Source organism: Euleptes europaea, chromosome 2, assembly GCF_029931775.1.
Source record: "Euleptes europaea isolate rEulEur1 chromosome 2, rEulEur1.hap1, whole genome shotgun sequence".
In the NCBI taxonomy this organism is placed as follows: domain Eukaryota; kingdom Metazoa; phylum Chordata; class Lepidosauria; order Squamata; family Sphaerodactylidae; genus Euleptes; species Euleptes europaea.
Genome location: NC_079313.1, coordinates 5,946,972 through 5,960,804, shown reverse-complemented (window position 1 = coordinate 5,960,804; position 13,833 = coordinate 5,946,972). Strand labels below are relative to the sequence as shown.

Here is a 13,833-nt window from a genome sequence, read left to right as displayed (position 1 = left end):
CAATATAATCACATAGTGCATGAGCCAGCGTGGTGTAGTGGCTAAGAGCGGCGGACTCTGATCTGGAGAACCAGATTTGTTTCCCCACAACTCCAAATGACCAGCAGACTCTAACCTGGAGAATCGGATTGGTTCCCCCCCTCCTCCACACACAGCCTGCTGGGTGACCTCGGGCCAGTCGCAGTTTTCTCCGAACTCTCTCAACCCCACCTACCTCACAAGATGTCTGTTGTGGGGAAGGGAAGGCGATTGTAAACTGTTTTGAGACTCCTTTCGGTAAAGCAGGGTATAAAAGCCAACTCTTCTTTTAGAAGAAGAAAAAGAAGAGTTGGTTTATACATGCTGACTTTCTCTACCACTTAAGGAAGAATCAAACCGGTTTACAATCCCCTTCCCTTCTGCTCTCCACAACAGACACCTGTGAGGTATATGGGGCTGAGAGAGCTCTTAAGAGAGCTGTGACTAGCCCAAGGTCACCAAGCTGGCTTCATGGGTAGAGTGGGGAAACCAACCTGGTTCACCAGATTAGCGTCCACCGCTCATGTGGAGGAGAGGGGAATCAAATACGGTTCTCCAGATTAGAGTCCACCGCTCCAAACCACTGCCTTTAACCACTACGCCACACTGGCTTCTACTGAAATTTTTACTCCAGGTAAATCTGGACTGCAACTAACTTTGGGCAAAGAGGAGGCAGAGTACAGTAGCTGAGCTCCTGGCTTGCAGGCAGAAGGTCCCGGGCTTAATCTCTAGCTCCTCCAGCCACTGGATACCAGGAAACAGGCCTGGGCAGGACTCCTTCCGGAGACTCCCACAGCCGTCTCAGCAGAAGGCAGCCTCACACACCTCCACAAGCAGAAACAGCCACAGAGGCTAATTCAAGGGAAGATTTATTGGGAATATTGAAGAGACGCCGTTTGGATGCTTCCGTCCTGCGCCGCATCTTAGCAGAGCAGGAACTCAAAAAACCGGAAGGCGACGTCAGAGCCCGCAACAGGGCTCCCAACCGTGGTGCGGGGACACAGTCCTGGTTTACCAGCCCCCCCTCCACCCCATGGTTTAAATCCCGCTTTGCAGAGCGTAGTCTGGGGTTCTTCTCCTGTCCCATGAGCCTCACGCGCTTGGGGCGTACTGCAAAGCCAGGCGGTCAAAATCGTTCTCCTGTAAAACAAACACAAACAAGAGTTAAGAGACCGGGGTGTTTTTACTGTGGCTGACAAAACTGAGTCACACACACAGCTCATCCTATTGTCCTGGTTGGGACTGGACCTACTGCTCCCTGTGCCGTAAAAAAACCACTGGTCCTCAGAGGAGGGTGCCCAGTGCTTCCCTGTATGAGTTACTGTCCTGGACTAGGCTGTACAGGTACTCAGACAGAAACAAAAGGAGAGGACTCCTGTAACCCAGGCTGGGCATTCCCCACTCTTCAAGGAACTCTTCAGGTGGGCGAGTTTGTGTAGCTCCAGTATTAATTCCAGCAAAGAGAAGGAGCATCTAAACCACGGGTGTCAAACATAGTCTCTGTGCTACATTATGGTAATTCTCACAATATTTCAAAAGTGTTCATTATTATTACAGTACATGGTTTTTTTAGACATAATGCTATTGCATACTTAATAGACTACAGTATAGTGTAAACCAGGGGTATCAAACATAAGGCTCATGGGCTGAATCCTGCCCCTTGAGAGCTCTTATCCAGGCCACGAGCCTGCTGAGGCAGCCCCCCTGCTCCCAATCTGGACTGGCAAGCCTGCAGCAGACTCGCCAGTTGAGGCATCCACCCCACCCCCCCAGCCCAAGGTGTTAATGACCAAAGACTGTTAAATAAAAGAAAATACTGTAAGAGCGTTATTGTGTTAAGCATGTTTGTATTTTAAGTAAAATGTAGAGTAAAAATAATAATATCATTAATTGGCTTTACCTGTGTGTTTTATAAAGTTTGTATGAAGCTGCCTTCTACTGAATCAGACTCTTGGTCCATCAAAGTCAGTATTGTCTACTCAGATCGGCAGCCGCTCTCCAGGGTCTCAGGCGGAGGTCTTTCACATCACCTACTTGCCTGGTTCCTTTAACTGGAGAAGCCGGGGATTGAACCTGGGACCTTCTGCGTGCCAAGCAGATGCTCTGCCACTGAGCCACAGCCCCTCCCTGAACACATGAAGCTGCCTTATGCTGAATCAGACCCTTGGTGTATCAAAGTCAGTATTGCCTATTCAGACCGGCAGCGGCTCTCCAGGGTCTCAGGCAGGGGTCTTTCACATCACCAACTTGCCTAGTCCCTGCCAGGGATTGAACCTGGGATTTTTTGAACGCCAAGCAGATGCTCTACCACTGAACCACGGCCCCTCCCCAACTGACTATTACCTTGGCCTGGTACTCTTTGATGAAGGGGTGGTTCCTGTGGGCATCTTTCATCTGTGACAGGTAACGGTTAGTAACCTGGAAGGTGGGGAGAGGAATAAAGGGGGGAAAAATGAAGGCTGTTAAGGGGAAAAGCACAACGGCAGCAGAAAATAGTAGATCCCTGTTTCTCCTTCACAATGACCCTGCAAGGAAGGTTAGGCTAAGTGTCTTCCAAGCCCAAGAGAAAGCAAGGGAGACAAAAAACAATTTCAAGACAAGGCCGCCTGAGCTTGCCTTGTGCTGGGAAAGGGCAGGGTGGAAACCTAATAAAAGAAAATAAAAGGAGGCCGCGTTTTCTTTCTAAGTGATACATATAATCACCCGAGGCCAGTGGTAGAAGGCTTTTCAGGCTATTAAAGGTTGCTTTGTCAGAGGCCGGCCGGCTGGCCATGGGCCACAATTTTTTAATTAATTTATTGCAGTCATAGACCCGAAAATATCAAATTGCATTTCTATGATACTTTTCCAAAAACCTCAAGCCTTGCATTTCAAGAATTACTAACAGATAAAGTACAGATAAAGTACTAATTAAGCAAAAACAAAAAAACAAAAAAAAAACAGTGTAAAACTTGGAGCAGTATTTCTATACAAATTACAGTTCCTTATCCTTTCCCAGCAACCCCTTTTCTTGCTCCAGGCTTTTACCACACAAGCACAAAATTTGGCCGCTTGTTTCGACATCATGGGATTTTCGCCAATTAATAACTTTTCCAGCCATACCTGCTCTGAACTTTCCGTGAATTTAGCTATTATAGGGTTAAGAAGGTTAACCCTCAATCCATTATAATATGGGCATGGGGGAAAAACACGTGACATAACACATGGACAGGGTCTCTCTAGATATGGTTTTTAAAAAATATTTGCCTTCCAGTATTGCTGAGGACATAGCTTCACATCTTGTCAGAGTGGTCTTCTAATTTGGTGGGCTTTGAGTTGCACCGTGGGCCACAAAAGCTTCTGCCATGAGAAACATGCCCACCTGCAAGGTGTACCGGGTTTCCATTGCTCTTTGCTAGAATGTGCCCCTCCAGGCATTCTGCATAATTCCAAGGGAGGGTAACCCTGGTTAATAACAGAATGAAAATCAACTGTGGGCGGTAGGGCGCGCAATCAACCCCATAACCATTCTCAGTACCAGCCAGAGACAGAACACGACGCGCACGACCTCTGACCCCTTCCAGTACTTGAAGGGCTGTCATGTAGAGGATGGTGCCGAGTTGTTTTCTGATGCCCCAGAAGGTCGGACCAGAACCAACGGGTTGGAATTAAATCCAAAGAGTTTCCCTCTAGACGTTAGGAAGAACTTTCTAACAGTGAGAGCAGTTCCTCAGTGGAACAGGCTTCCTTGGGAGGTGGTCAACTCTCCCTCCCTGGAGGTTTTTAGGCAGATGTTAGATGGCCATCTGTCAGCAATGCTGATTCTATGACCTTCGGCAGATCATGAGAGGGAGGGCATCTTGGCCATCTTCTGGAAGTAGAGTTGGGATCAATGGGTGTGTATGTGTGGGGGAAGTAGTTGTGAATTTCCTGTATTGTGCAGGCGGTTGGACTAGATGACCCTGGTGATCCAACACTTATGATTCTCCTGAAATGAAAACAAGGCTCACCTCTGGGGGCTTCCCCAGGTGCTGCGAGAGGACGACAAAGTTGATCAGCGTCTCAGGGTGGCCGCTGTCCTGCAGACAAAAAAGGGGGTGGGGAAAAGTGGTCAGCACTAAACAGAGGAGTCAGCAAAGAACCTGCCTTTAAAGGAAAGCACAGCCTAGGAAACTAGGCAAGTATCTGGAGCCACAACCTCCATGCTTTCAGAGCTGAACACAGGCACTGTGCCAGAGCGGCGAAGCAAGAAAAGAGAGGAAGGACCACTCTTTACCAGCCGTACCACCTTGCTCAGGATTTTTCCTGCTCGATGTTCTTCCTGTGTTGCAAAGGATTCTGGGCCCCGTTCTAGAGTGGCATGTGTGTGTGTGTTAAGTGCCGTCAAGTCGCTTCCAACTCATGGTGACCCTATGAATCAGTGTCCTCCAAAACGTCCCATCCTTAATAGCCTTGTTCAGGTCTTGCAAACGGAGGGCCATGGCTTCCTTTATTGAGTCAATCCATCTCTTGTTAGGTCTTCCTCTTTTTCTGCTGCCTTCGACTTTTCCTAGCATGATTGTCTTCCCCAGTGACTCTTATCTTCTCATAATGTGACCAAAGTATGACAGCCTCAGTTTAGTCATTTTAGTTTCTAGGGTCAGTTCAGGCTTGATTTGATCTAAAGGTAAAGGTCCCCTGTGCAAGCACCGGGTCATTCCTGACCCATGGGGTGACTTCACATCCTGACGTTTCCAAGGCAGACTTTGTTTGCGGGGTGGTTTGCCAGTGCCTTCCCCAGTCATCTTCCCTTTACCCCCAGCAAGCTGGGTACTCATTTGACCGACCTCGGAAGGATGGAAGGCTGAGTCAACCTTGAGCCAGCTACCTGAAACCGACTTCCATCGGGATCAAACTCAGGTCGTGAGCAGAGCTTTTGACTGCAGTACTGCAGCTTAACACTCTGCGCCACGGGGCTCCTTGATTTGATCTAGAACCCACTGATTTGTCTTTTTGGCCGTCCACGGTATCCCTAACACTCTCCTCCAACACAACGTTTCAAAGGAATCTACTTTCTTCCTAGCATCTTTCTTCATTGTTCAGCTTTCAAATCCGTAACAGAAAGAAAAGTGTGGAGGGACCACTCTTCACCAGCAGTACCAATTCGCTCAGGATTTTCCCTCCCCTTCCTGCTCGGGAACCTAGCAAGCTTTGGGCATGGCCAGAGGCGCAACTCTTAGCCCAGGTCTTCAGAAGAGCTGGTATACAAGTCCAGGTCACCCCAAGATGCAGTCTGCCATTGTGCGGCTGCTTATTGGTTTGTGCAGAGTCTCCCTTTCGGGCTTTACTTTAATAAACACGTGTGCATGAAACGCTACTGTAGCTGAACAGTAGGGGGGGAATCTTCTCGGTGATGATCCCCCAACCAACAGGGTCTTCCGGGACACAATTTGAAAACCAGGACTCTCAGTCCGAAGTCTCACACGCAGTAGACGAAGTGACGCGCCTGCCTTTAGGCCGGTCTGCGACAGACTGCAGGCAAGCAAGGGGGCTTGTGTGGGACTGAAGGCCTTTCCATACACATGAACACATGAAGCTGCCTTATAATGAACCAGACCCTAGGTCCATCAAAGTCAGTATTGTCTACTCAGACCAGCAGCGGCTCTCCTGGGTCTAAGGCAGAGGTCTTTCACTTCACCCACTTGCCCAGTCCCTTTAACTGGAGATGCTGGGGATTGAACTTGGGACCTTCTGCATGCCAAGCAGATGCTCTACCACTGAGCCACGGCCCCTCCCCACAACACACACACTTGTTCACAGGCTTCTCAACTGCCAGGGAAGTCTGTTGCTTCCAGCGACTTTCATTTTTGACAGTTAGTTGAAACAGTTACGGAAAAATTAGACTAATTCCTTTTTAATAGAGGTTAAGAGTTTGAGATTGGCTTTCTGATCTTATTTATCAGAAGTAACTCACATGCACCTGATGACTGGTTTCTTTGCGCTTATGTTGCTTATCTCATATTTAGTTATGAACCAATCAGTTACCTATAGTTAGCTATAATGGCATGATTATAATACATTAGATTCAGAGAAAGATAAGATGGATATTTTTCTGTAAATATGCACTCCTGTGACAAACAGCTCATTTCTCTGGATGGAAGCCTTAAAAGACTAGGCGAGATAACCTGGGCTTTTTGATCACCCCTAAAAGCAGTGAGACATAAGCTGAAACCTAATTGGCTCTTGAAGTTATTGTTATAATACGATGAAGCAATGCTAGGAACTTTGATAATTTTAGCGTTTCCCCTCACAGTAATTGTCGGGTTAACTTCTCCATGCCTTTACTTTTCTTCTGCTTTGCTCAATAAAAAGAATGTTTTCTTTACTCAATAAAAGATAAACATTTCTACAGGTGTTCCGTCTGGTTTGCTGGTTAATAGTTTAGAGAACGGAACTCTACCACCCTTACTCTTTGGTTTTATCAGAGTTAAGGGTAGTTAAAAAGGTAAAGATAGTCCCCTGTGCAAGCACCAGGTCATTCCTGACCCACGGGGTGACGTCACATCCCGACGTTTACTAGGCAGACTGTATTTACGGGGTGGTTTGCCAGTGCCTTCCCCAGTCGTCTACAGTTTACCCCCAGCAAGCTGGGGACTCATCTTACCGACCTCGGAAGGATGGAAGGCGGAGTCAACCTCGAGCCGGCTACCTGAAACCGACTTCTGTCGGGATCGAACTAGGGTCGTGAGCAGAGCTTGGATTGCAGTACTGCAGCTTACCGCTCCCCGCCACGGGGCTCCTTAATAGTTAATTAAGGGTCGTTAATCTCCCTTTGATAGTTAAATCCTGGAGAACTCTGCTGCTAACCAGTTTTGCACAGGCAAAGCCATTAAAATTGTTCAGTGCAGTTCCTCTAATAGGATGCAGGAGGGAATCTCTCGTTACATGCTCATTTGCGGGCAGAGAAATGGCATTATCAGGAGGGAAGGTCCTGGTCTTGCCTTCTCCCTGACACACTGGCTTTCTAGATGCAAGGAGCATTTGAACACATGAACTCTGATGAGGTGCACAGCTTAGCCATAATGCCCCCTCTTTAAACGCCACCAAGATAAATGGATCACCCCCATATTGGTGAGAATTCCTGCCCCCATAACAAGAAACAAAACAGTCCCGTTTGCTGATGGATAGAGACCCAAATATAACATTGGCTGTGGCGAAATATCTCTCCATCATATTTTCCTCTAAGAAATAACTGCTCAGGACCTATGGGTCATAGGAGCAAAGAAAGGAAAGAAACAGCTTAGCCACGTCATCAGGCATATGCAGGAGCCAGCATGCTCAGCCTAGCCCAGAGGACAGAGGGTCTTCTCCTGCCTTTCATATGTTGGGATCTGCGGGAGAACTGTCGCCCCTGGCCAAACCTGCCTTGTCGAGAGCCTCCTGGAGCACGCCTTCCGCATCTTCCCACTTGCCCTGGGCCATGTAGCAGGCCGCCTGGCCGTTCAGGAGCAGGAGGGTGGGGGACCACTTGTCAGCCATCTCCTGGAAGATGTAATAGGAGTCCTGCAGCTTCTCACCCCCCTGTGGGGAAAAAAGGAACCGGGAAATCAGAAATCGTGGCGTGTGCTCACGGCTAATCTGCTGGACACAATTGAGCCCGCCACGGTCTGCCAAGGTAGCCCCTCCTTGGAATGCCCCAGGGGGCAAACGTGAGACCCGGAGTACCAGAGGCTCGGGATGGGGGAAGTTTATAAAACTACGAATGGTCCAGTAAGGGTGGATTGGATGGCCATTTTCTTCCGGCACTGTGAGATTAGAACTCAGGGCCTCTCAGCAACAGTGACGGGCAGCTATCCCAGGGCCCACCAAGAAAGCAAGGAGGAGGAAGAATTGGTCTTTATATGCCAACTTTCTCCACCACTTAAGAATCAAACCAGCTTACAATCGCCTTCCCTTCCCCTCCCCAAAACAGACACCCTGTGAGGTAGGTGGGGCAGAGAGAGCTCTAAGAGAGCTGTGACTAGCCCAAGGTCACCTAGCTGGCTTCATGTGGAGGAGTGGGGAAACCAACCCAGTTCACCAGATAAGCCTCCATTGCTCATGTGGAGGAGTGGGGAATCAAACGTGGTTCTCCAGATTAGAGTCTGCCGCTCATGTAGAGGAGTGGGGAAACAAACCCAGTTCACCAGATTAGCCTCTGCCACTATTGTGGAGGAGTGGGGAATCAAACCCAGATCTCCAGATCAGAGTCCACTGCTTGAAACCACCACACCACGCAGGTACACCACGAGGAACTGACTTAGCACAAGACGCAACGAGGGGCACTGCCTTGAGGAAAGAAGGGCGGAGCTGTCAGCAGGTATTAGCCGTCGTGTTTGGAGATCATCAAACACCCCACCCCCTGGAGCACAAGAGTGGGGGAGGGATGTTGGCTTCATGCCCTGGCGGTATCCGACTGGCTAATATTGGAAAACAGGATGCAGTTATCTGGCCTGATACAGCGGACTCAGCTGAGACCTTAAGAGAACTCCCGTATTCTCCCTCTGGAACCGCAACTATCCAGCGAACACCTTTGCAGATCAGAGAGGCAGCTCTTAGCAGACTACGCCTGCCCTGCCTTGCAGTACAGGGCATTGCAGAATACGGCACCTACCGCTGCCAAGTTCACCCAAGCCGTCGCGAGCTGGGTCAGGGTCGCGTCCTCATCCTGCTCCTGCATCTTCTTCAGCTCCTTCCTGGAGGGGAAATGGCAGAAAACCCTCTTGATTTTGGGATGAAACAAACATGGCCCTCAGGAGAAAGACTGCAGAGGAGGATCTTTACACACACACACACACACACACACACACACACACACACACACACTTTCATACACCACTGGACAACAAGGGTGACTCAAGATTTCACCCCTCAATACCCTCTGCACCCTGACCTGGATGGTCCAGTTAGCCTGATCTCATCAGATCTCGGAAGCTAAGCAGGGTTGGCCGTGGTTAGTACTTGGATGGGAGACCATCAAGGAATCCCAGGGGCGTGATGTGGAGGCAGGGAATACCAAACTACCTCTGTTAGTCTCTTGCCTTGACCTGGATGGCCTAGGCTGCCCAATGTAAGAAATGGATGTGTATGTTTCTACATTTGTACGTTTCGTTTGAAAAATAAAAGTATTAAAAAAAAAGAAGACGAGAGAAGACTGAGCCAGACTCATACCCTGCATACAGCAACTTCATGTTTTCATATGAAAATCCCTTCCCTCCCTTACCACACCCCCCTTTAAAAACCCAGTCCTTCTGCATAAGCAGCTCATAGAAGAACCTTTTTGACAGCTGAGCCTTTTGACCAGAATCAAGTTTGGTTTAAAAAAAGCAGAGAAATTACAGGAAGGGGTCTTGTTGCTGCAAGGAAAACAAAGCGGAAGTGCCAGCGATGGGGCAGAGAGTGCCAGCCTCTGCAGAAAAGTAGCCACAGGCCGGGGGGGGCGCACTTACCGGGCGAGGTCAAGTCGGTCCAGTTTCAGCAGGATCTGGATGGTCATGGCCATGCTGGAAGGACGAGAAGAGTTGGTTCTTATACCCTGTATATCTCTCTCTGTAAGGAGCCTCACAGCGGCTTACAATTGCCTTCCCTTCCTCTCCCCATCACAGGCACCTTGCGAGGTAGGTGGGGCTGAGAGAGTTCGGAGAGAACTACCATTGGCCCAGGGTCACTCAACAGGCTTCATGTGGAGGAGCGGGGAATCGAACCCGGTTCTTCAGATTAGAGTCAGCCGCTGGTATTACAGCATTACTGGCTGGTAGATATTCTTGATTACCAAGGGAACAATGTGTGGGCATTTGTGGATTCTCAAAACCGGAAGACTTACCTCACTTTATCCTTTTTTGCCCCCTGAATCATGGTCCCGCCCTGACCTGGATGGCCCAGGCTAGCCTGATCTTGTCAAATCTCAGAAGCTAAGCAGGGTCAGCCCTGGTTAGTATTTGGATGGGGGACCACCAAGGAATACCAGGGTTGCTGTGCAGAGGAAGGCACTGGCAAACCACCTCTGTTAGTCTCTTGCCATGAAAACCCAAAAAAAGGGGTTGGCATAAGTCGACTGCAACTTGACGACACTTTACACACACACACACACACACACATATCATGGTCCCAGGGCCAAATTCTTAGCAGGAATATTATATGTTATTATGGTACAGTATATTCAGATGAGAACAAAACTAAGTTTCTGCTGTCTGATATAGACGCTTATGTAACACATAGGGTTTCTTTGTTTGCCCTAGCAGCAAAGAAAATAAAATCTAAGGTTTCTGAAGGAGTTACTAATTTAAGTTTAAAACACTGAGTTAGTACATTTCGGTATCTGTTATAATATTTTAATTGCTGATTTGTTTTATTTATACTGCTGTATTACTACGTTTTAGTTCATTGTATATACATACTACTATTTTTGGTAACACTATGTTTTAGCAACTTGTGACAGCCAACAGCCATATACAATAAATTTTCTGGTTCTGGATTAGAGTCCACAGCTCTTGACCACTGCTGGCTCTCAAGAGAGCAAAGTTCTGAGGGGCTTATTCTGCAACTCCCCTTCCTGCCAACCTCTGTTTCGGCTCTGCTGCTTTCCAGGTTCAGTGCCTTGTGCCAGCCGCGACTCACAAAATCCTGAAAAGGGACCAGCCTGCCCCCAACGACCACTGGCCCCTCGGCGTTTGAGCAAGAACACGCCAAGCTGGGATGAGAAGGGCATGCCAAGACGGGATTCTGAGGAGAAGTCTCTCCACCTTTGAATTCCCCTAGAGACTAGCTGGAGCACCTTCCAGAATCAGCAAGATAATATTCAAACTGGCTTTTAGCAGGTCCAGACTAAAATAGTGACTCCCCCCCACCAAAGTGTTTAAATTAAATTAAAGAGTTTCTGTCTAGACATTAGAAAGAACTTTCGAACAGTTAGAGCGGTTCCTCAGTGGAACAGGCTTCCTTGGGAGGTGGTGGGCTCTCCTTCCCTGGAAGTTTTGAAGCAGAGGCTAGATGGCCATCTGCCAGCAATGCTGATTCTATGACCTTCGGCAGATCATGAGAGGGTGGGCATCTTGGCCATCTTCTGGGCATTGAGTAGGGGTCACTGGGGGTTTGTGGGGGAGATGGTTGTGAATTTCCTGAATTGTGCAGGGGGTTGGACTCGATGATGCTGGTGGTCCCTTCCAACTCTATGATTCTAAGTGCTTGGGATGGGCTGCAAATCCCATTAAACCATCATATATTTTTTTAAAAACCTCCGCCTCTGCAGTTCACAGTCATCTCATGGGCTTCACAGCTGATCGGGGATTTGAACCCGGACCTCCTTGCCTGACACTCTCCCCCATGCTGGCTTGGTCTGGGACGCACAGACCGAAATAGCTCACCATTCCAAGCTGTCTCCCTGGTGCAGGGCCCTGAGCGCAGCATCTGGGTTTTGGTCGTGGAAATACACGGACGCTGCCATCAGCAGGAACGTCGTGTTGGAGACTTCCATGCTCTTGGCCATCTTCTTGTCCAACTCGGCCACAATCGCGTCCCTTTTGAGGAAACAAGGAGTCCGAGTGGTTATAAATTGGCGGAAGCAACTCCATTCCCAGGGATAAAAAGCAAGCCTAAGAGAGTCCTCCAGGGCCAGACTCACCTCTGGTTCTCGTTGGAAAGGTACTCGGCAAACATCCTCACGGCTTGGAGCTCGGGACACGAGCTAGGCTTGATTTCATCAAGCACCACGCCATATTTTCTCTGTGCAAAGAGTGGAGGAGGGAGGGTAAGAAAAGGAAGTCCCCATTCCTAAATATCATAAAACTAAAAGAGCTGCCCTTAATATAAACCAGAAAAGACACAATGGTTTTTTCTCTCGAGAGCTGTCTGATAGCATTTGTCTGCTGAGCCACAAACAATTCCAAAACACACACCTTAAAGCTTCAATGGGGTCATAGAAGCTCAGAAGTATCCCGGGCCACAAGACTTACCTGGGCAATGTAGGCCCGATACAGGAAGATGTCCCTCTCCACTTCTTTTTCAGGGCTGGAGGGCTGAAGAGACAAGAAAGGCCAGTCACTTACGCAGTTGCATTGAGATGTTAAATTGTGGAACTCCCTGCCCCAGGATGTGGGGATGGATGCCAACCTGGAAGGCTTTAAGAGGGGAGTGGACATGTTCATGGAGAGGACTATTCATGGCTACTAGTCAAAATGGATACTAGTTATGATGCATCCCTATTTTCTCCAGGATCAGAGGAGCAGGCCTAATATATTAGGTGCTGTGGAACACAGGCAGGATAATGCTGCTGCAGTCGTCTTGTTTGTGGACTTCCTAGAGGCACCTGGTTGGCCACTGTGTGAACAGACTGCTGGACTTGATGGGCCTGGGTCGGATCCAGCATGCTTTTCCATATGTCCTTATGTCACAAGAAACAGTAAACGATAAAAATTTAAATTTAAACCAATGTTGGCATCAGACATAAGTAACAAAGCCTGGTCTGTATGTAAAATCTGGTGTATCTGCTTCTTGCCTCTTAGAGAGCCAACGTGGTAGTGGTTAAGAGAAGCGGACTCTAATCTGGGGAACCAGGTTTGCTTCCTCGCTCCTCCACATGATGCCTGCTAGGTGACCTTGGGCCAGTCACAGTTCTCTCTGAACTTGCTCAGCCCCACCTACCTCACAAGGTGCCTGTTGTGGGGAGGGGAAGGCGATTGTAAACCAGTTTGATTCTCCTTAAAAGGCAGAGAAAAGGGAGGAGAGGGATTTTCATATGATAACATGGAGTTGCCTTATGGAGAGTCTTCTCTCTTCTTTTTGTAATACAGGCTCTGAATAGTGGGACACTGATTTGATTTGGCAAGAGAGGCCAATGCTTTGGATACAACATGTATACTTCAGTGCCCAAATCTACCTGTATAAAATCTTGAAACTTGGCAGAAAAGTTCCATTTATCCTATCCCAGTATGGGACATTAACGAAACACGTTGTTTGGGCAATATGTAGGGGCCAAGATCCATTGACAGACAGCAACAACAACATTGCTATTAAGATAGATAAGCAGCCGTGTTAGTCCGTCTGTAGCAGTAGAAAAGAGCAAATAGTCCAGTAGCACCTTAAAAGACCAACAAAATTCCTGTAACTCACGAAAGCTGACACCCTGCCAGAAATTTTGTTGGTCTTTTAAGGTGCTACTGGACTATTTGCTCTTTTCTACTGCTACAGACAAACTAACAAGGCTACCCATCGTGATCTATCTCTTAAGGATAGATGGACTCACATTCCAGCTGTACCTGAAGAAGTGAGCTGTGAATCATGAAAGCTCAGACCCTGCCAGAAATGTTGTTAGTCTTTAAGGTGCAAGTGGACTCTTGCCCTTTACTACTGCTATTAAGGCAATTCTCTCTCTCAGGTGGGGACATAAGACCGGCCTACCTTGCAGGGGTGGGCGCATGGCCCTTCCAGACGCTTTAAGGCCCCCTCCAAAACCGTATCAACACTCCAATGTGATGTTTACGGGGATCCCCAAGGGCCCCTCCCGCCCACCGTCACCATAGAAGGGGGATCGACCGTGGGGAGGGGGTTGAGTGTGTGACTGCCAGGCAGATATCCAACCGGCGCAGCCACCCAGGGCAGGCCGCTCACCTTCACCCGCTGCGCCTCGTTGATCGCCGCCTGGAAGGCGCCGATGTAGAAATTGTTCCTGACGTCGAAAAGCTCGTCGGCTTCGCCCTGCCCGGCCGCCGCCACCGCCGCCATCTTCCCCAGGACACGTCACCTCCTCCCGCGCAAGGCACGTCGGGAACGCACGGTTCCAACCCGGCCCAGGGAGAGACTAACCAATCAGAAAGGGCGGCT

General features: G+C 48.7%; 1 protein-coding gene across 1 annotated transcript; it reads right to left on the bottom strand.

Moving 5' to 3' along the window:
• Positions 1-1,053: 1,053 nt before the first annotated feature.
• COPE (COPI coat complex subunit epsilon) lies at positions 1,054-13,775 on the bottom strand. Its single transcript, XM_056843981.1, has 10 exons — positions 13,621-13,775; positions 11,967-12,029; positions 11,636-11,736; positions 11,379-11,531; positions 9,465-9,518; positions 8,630-8,711; positions 7,402-7,557; positions 4,008-4,076; positions 2,362-2,436; positions 1,054-1,158 (listed from the first exon to the last, which is right to left on the bottom strand). The coding sequence occupies exons 1-10, from the start codon at positions 13,732-13,734 to the stop codon at positions 1,111-1,113; spliced, it is 915 nt and encodes a 304-aa protein (XP_056699959.1). The 5' UTR covers positions 13,735-13,775; the 3' UTR covers positions 1,054-1,110.
• Between the last annotated feature and the right edge of the window lie 58 nt (positions 13,776-13,833).

Coding starts and splice junctions, on each gene's coding strand:
- COPE (XM_056843981.1), bottom strand. CDS start 13,734: ATGGCGGCGGTGGCGGCGGCCGGGCAGGGCGAAGCCGACGAGCTTTTC. Junction 12,030..13,620: donor ACGAGGCGCAGCGGGTGAAG/GTGAGCGGCCTG, acceptor TTGTCTCTTCAG/CCCTCCAGCCCTGAAAAAGA. Junction 7,558..8,629: donor CTTGGGTGAACTTGGCAGCG/GTAGGTGCCGTA, acceptor TTTTCCCCACAG/GGGGGTGAGAAGCTGCAGGA.